The sequence below is a fragment of the Montipora capricornis genome, chromosome 1 (genome assembly GCF_036669925.1).
Source record: "Montipora capricornis isolate CH-2021 chromosome 1, ASM3666992v2, whole genome shotgun sequence".
NCBI classification, from domain to species: domain Eukaryota; kingdom Metazoa; phylum Cnidaria; class Anthozoa; order Scleractinia; family Acroporidae; genus Montipora; species Montipora capricornis.
This window is the reverse complement of record NC_090883.1, coordinates 3,828,673-3,833,672: the sequence shown is the minus strand read 5'-3', so window position 1 is coordinate 3,833,672 and position 5,000 is coordinate 3,828,673. Positions and strand designations below refer to the sequence as shown.

The following is a 5,000-nucleotide window of genomic DNA, read 5'->3' as shown; positions in this document are numbered from 1 at the left end:
AAAGGAAAATATGTTTCCACTGAGCAAAAAATTCATGCAAAACACGAACCACAGAGAACGGCTCCAGCAATTGACTGACCTGTTCATTAGCAGGGGGTTTCAATCCAACTTTCTTCAATGCTTTTTTGAACAGTTTATTGCTCAGTGCTTCTTCATTCTCCTCTGTTATGGTCACCAGTGGAAGAGGCTGCCACGTTTTGTTATCTTAGCAAAAAGATACTCAAATAATGTTATTTTGAGTTGAAGTTATATGCTTCCAATGGGCACGCGCAGGCGAGTGACCTTCAAAGCATTGCAGAAGGTGTAGGACATAGGGGGGGAGGGGGTGGGGGAGGGGGAGGGGAAGGAGTATCAATATTCACAACGCAGGTTACGCGCAGATAAAAAGATGTTCGGTGAGATTATATCAATCTGAGGCAAAAGAATATTCCGCGGTGTTAACAGAGCGAATCCCTCTGCTACATGATAATTATTTAACATTAACTCTTAGATTACGCCCATGCAGCGAAGGATGTCTAATTTTTTTTTTCCTAGGACTGTGCGGTCCAATTTAACACCAACTGACCAATAAGGCGTCGTATTTAACATAACCACGCATTACAATGACAAAAAATAATAAGACTTCAAATAATTTTAACCAGGGCCAACTATGGGGATTCGCTCTCTTATCTCACATTCTCAGTCTTGCCTGGGAACATTTTCATGTCAGTTACGTAATTAAATGGTGTAACAAACAAGGAAACCCTCGTGCCTTTCTCAGTTTTCCTTTCTAGTGAAAACTAGTTGAAGAATGACCCACTCGCCCACCCTTGGTTAATCCTAAGGTTTAGCTTCATACCCGCCCACCCTGATAAATCCTGAGGATCAGTTTTATTTGCTCCAAAGTTTTCCGTCATTTCACTTAAATTTGCGCGTATCTTAAAAACTGAATATGACAGAGTGTGGTTGACTAGACAAGTCTATACGTCGACTTGTTGGTGAACCCCCCTCGCCCGCAACTCCCTTTTTTTCACTTTCCCTGGTAACGCAAGGCTTTGAAGTCAGATCGCCTCATGCTGTTGGTATTTCGACGTACGCCTGTGTGATCACTGCGTGACATAAGTGTCAAGGCACCAGGTGACCCGAATAACATTCTTAAAATTCTGTACGGTACTATTTCCTACAATCAGTGACAAAATGTTGGTACACTGACGAAATTAATCGAGCATCCTTCCCTCTCCCACCTTTCAATGTTGCTTAGAAACTAAAACGTACTGAACAGTTTGTTTGGGTGCATTGCGCTATGCAACATTGAACGGGGGAAAGGGGGTGGGTGTCCCAACGACTTATGACCGTGATTGTAGCTATAGTAATCAATGGCTACTGGGAGACCTGTGTTTTGTCTGTCATCAGCAATTCTTTGAAGTTTCGACTGAATCCACTTGAGTTGCTCACCAAGTCCTACACAATTCATACAAAGAAACAGGATAAGGAGTTACAACGCTAAAGTAACATGGCAAATACTCGAGAACATCCAATCATTCTTAAAACCCAATACTTTCACTACTCCTTATTTGCTACGTCAAGTCAAACGTGCCATATCGAATTGATAACACCGCTTTAAACTTTCTTGTATCATTTTGCCCTGTCTTTACGGGTGTAAAAATCTGGCAAATTAAGCACATCGCTTGCAAAGCGCACCCACCCACAAGACTGACTAGACTAAAGTGTAGTGTTTGCATGTGATCAAAATTCTGGTTTTAGCCACCATATTGGATGGACAAAAATAAAAATTTCGAATCACTCAGGTTGATGATACAAATTGGCCGGAGTAGAAATATAACAACCTTAGTTTTGCCCCACACCAAATAACCAATTTTTGTTGTCAAATCAAGATTGATTGATTCCTTCCCACAAATGCAGTCTTGCGTTTTCTCCATAACCGACCGGTTGAAAACGTTTTACGTTACAATGATGAAATGATATATGAAATGAATCATATATGAACTGCGGATATGAAATCAAGTGAAGCTATGATCTTCGCAGTTATGAGCGCAATTTTTGCAATTGCGTTGAGGAGCCTAAAAAACTCAGGGCAACAACGTCTTTTGAACCCGTGACCTCCCGATAGCAGTGCGACCCTCTAACCAACTGAGCTATGAAGCCATTGACGTTGGGAGCTGGTCATTTGTGGGTTCTAATGTTCCCGTGAGGAATTAATCAGCGATGAAATGACCAGCTCCCAACGTCAGTGGCTTCATAGCTCAGTTGGTTAGAGCGTCGCAACGGTATCGCGAGGTCACGGGTTCAAACCCCGTTGAAGTTCTGAAAATTTTCAGCCTTCTTTACGCAATTGCAAAAATTGCGCTCATAACTGCGAAGATCATAGCTTCACTTGGTTTTACGTTACCTTCACTTTTAAGTTTGCTTATGATGTTCGTTAAAGTGTCGTCACTGTCGTCGGAATCTTGTTCTTCTTCTTCAGATTCTCCGTTTGATGAGCTTGGCTGATGATCAAAGCCTTCCTCCATGTCGCTGTGCCCACCTAATAAAAAATAATATGAATTGCAGGGCTGAGATAAACTCTGGCACATGGTGGAAGACAAGCCGTGCCAGCTTTTTGTGAATTCTAGAAAACGTTCCCCTCGATCCTCGGAGCCTCAAATTAATCTAGTCCATAACCCAGCAGTCTCGATCTGCAATGGAATGCGGCCCATCAGTTTTCGGTACTATCTATTTTTAGGAAGGCTACCGCTAGATTTTTTCGGGGGAAAAAAAACGTGTTGAAAAAAAATTGTGTTCCTTGCACTACCCATGACTTTGAATCAAGCACGAGCAATCCCTTCTGCGGCTACTTGGTAGATGACCAATGAGAGACGTTGCGGAAATAAGGCCCAATCAGATTGACAGAACTGGTTCTAAATTTAGATGATACAGTAAGCTGATGGGCCAAGGCCAAGTGAGGGAGATCCACACTCCTGGTTTGTGGGCTTCTGGTCAAGTGTCATCAGCAAAATCAAAATGGCGCCTTCTGTGTGAATGGATCCTCTGCCTATTCACCCGCTCAAGTTTTCTTCCTTCGCAAAAGTAAGAGATGTCAAAAGGAGAAAAACAGCAATCCAAACGAAAGGTTCTGTTATCATATTTCCTTTCAATAACACCATTTTAAAACCTGAAAACATTAGGGATCATCTCGGGATTGTTAAACGGTTCAATTGGTCATTTTCCGTCAACGTTTTACTCGATTCACTATGGCAATCTCAATACCCCCTCCCCGGTCAGTAAAGACATCTCCACCTGTTTTTGCGGTGCACGCTGGGATAGTTATAATGGTTTCTCAATTTTGTGGTATATTCTTTGGACATATGATCCTTTACATATCAAGAGCATAGTTTCACAGATATCTTCTTTTGACGGAAAATTTTAGGCGAGTTTTGTCATATGCTGCCACACGGTGGGTTTCAAACAACCAGTTCGTGATATAGAAGCGTTTGTACATATAGATGCAACCATATAAATAACCTAAGGCATAACAAAATCACGACAAAACATATAAACTCAGCACTCAAGAAAATGATTGCGTGACTGATGCGTAGTTTGTATGCGCATTAACAAGAGGTGGCACTGGCCTGAAATCACTTTGAAATTTTAAGTGCCGCTAAAAATGTCAGATGGTTGCCCAAAGTTCACGGCTTTTTTTAAATTGTATCTCATAGAAAGTGAACTTGATGATGAACTGCAAGAAAATGTGTCTGCTACCTTCACTTTCTTCGTCTTCATTATCATCATCCTGCAGAAAGAATTCAAAGTCAACGTTAAGCTTAACACCACTGTCACGAGAAGCACCAGTTGCCACTGGCAGCCTGCGAACGCAGACGTATTTCCGGCGGTCGTTTCTCTTCCCCGAAAAGAAAGAAACGACCGCCGGAAATACATCTGCGTTCGCAGGCTACTGATCTTGATGCGCTAGAACAAATTATCAAACCTTAAAAGAGATGATTGGGAACATGATTAGCGATCTGGCGAGAGAGAAATAAGCAGTTTCCAAAATGACTAGCCAAGGGACGTTGTAAACGAATTAAATTAACCAGCAGTTTTTTCCGGTTTTGTGCGCACACGCATGCCATGTGCAACACCTAGATTTGCAAACAGCCATGTTTCATTAAAAAGATCCGTTTTAACAGAGTCCAACTAATTCCGCGAGTCACAACAGGAGAAACCTGAAGGCATTACATTTTTTTGATAAGGGTGTCGTTGCTGTTGTCACCAGGCCCCGGCAGAGTTGATCGAAGTAGGGTTAGCGCTAACCGGCGCTAAATACCATGGAAACCTATAGATGGTTTTCAGCTGACGTCATAGCGGCCATGTTAGTGCAAAGAACAATATGGAAAAAAGTATTTTGGAAATTTGACTCCATTATAATGCAAAACATGAGCCATAATTTGCTACTGTTTTGTGCACCAACATGCATGGCCGTCTCATCAAGTGATTCAAAACCATCTGTAGGTTTTGATACCTGTTAACCAACGATTAGCGCTAACCAGGCTCCGAGCAACCGACCCCTGAACTGCAATTGTTTGAATGGAAAAAGAGGGTCGCATATTTAATACTTCCCGTGATACCTTTCGAATGGCGTGTCATGCGCTCAAACTGAGGACGGACATGGTTGTAGTTTATTTCGAGACTAGCGTCTTTTTCATACGTTAAAGGAAGAGAATGAGAACAGTGTCACCTTTGTTTTGAAAAACTTCTGGACTCGTTTGCCTTTATCTTCGGGTCATTTTGAATCCATTTTGCAAACATAAATTGTATCTTTCTTTCCGACGGGAATCCACAATAAATAGCAAAAAAACAGAACTTGTGAGAAGTTGTTGTTGTGGAATATTGATACGGGATCTAGACGACAGTTAGCAGTTGCTGTCACGGTGGACGAAGCTCAAGGTTTTGACTTACTACAACAAATCCATCATCATTGCTCTTCTTCCTTCTCCTTTCCCCTTTTTTTCTTTTCTTTCGAAGCA

General features: G+C 41.8%; 1 protein-coding gene across 1 annotated transcript in view; it reads right to left on the bottom strand.

Moving 5' to 3' along the window:
• The window catches only part of LOC138041415 (protein timeless homolog), a 72,084-nt gene that overhangs the window by 4,739 nt on the left and 62,345 nt on the right, over positions 1-5,000 (bottom strand). The window contains exons 34-38 of the mRNA XM_068887205.1: positions 4,933-5,000; positions 3,739-3,769; positions 2,390-2,524; positions 1,372-1,440; positions 80-204 (exon numbers count right to left, since the gene is read on the bottom strand). The exon at positions 4,933-5,000 is cut by the window's right edge and continues 102 nt beyond it. Coding sequence (XP_068743306.1) covers positions 80-204; positions 1,372-1,440; positions 2,390-2,524; positions 3,739-3,769; positions 4,933-5,000 — 428 coding nt within the window. The remainder of the gene's footprint in view (positions 1-79; positions 205-1,371; positions 1,441-2,389; positions 2,525-3,738; positions 3,770-4,932) is intronic.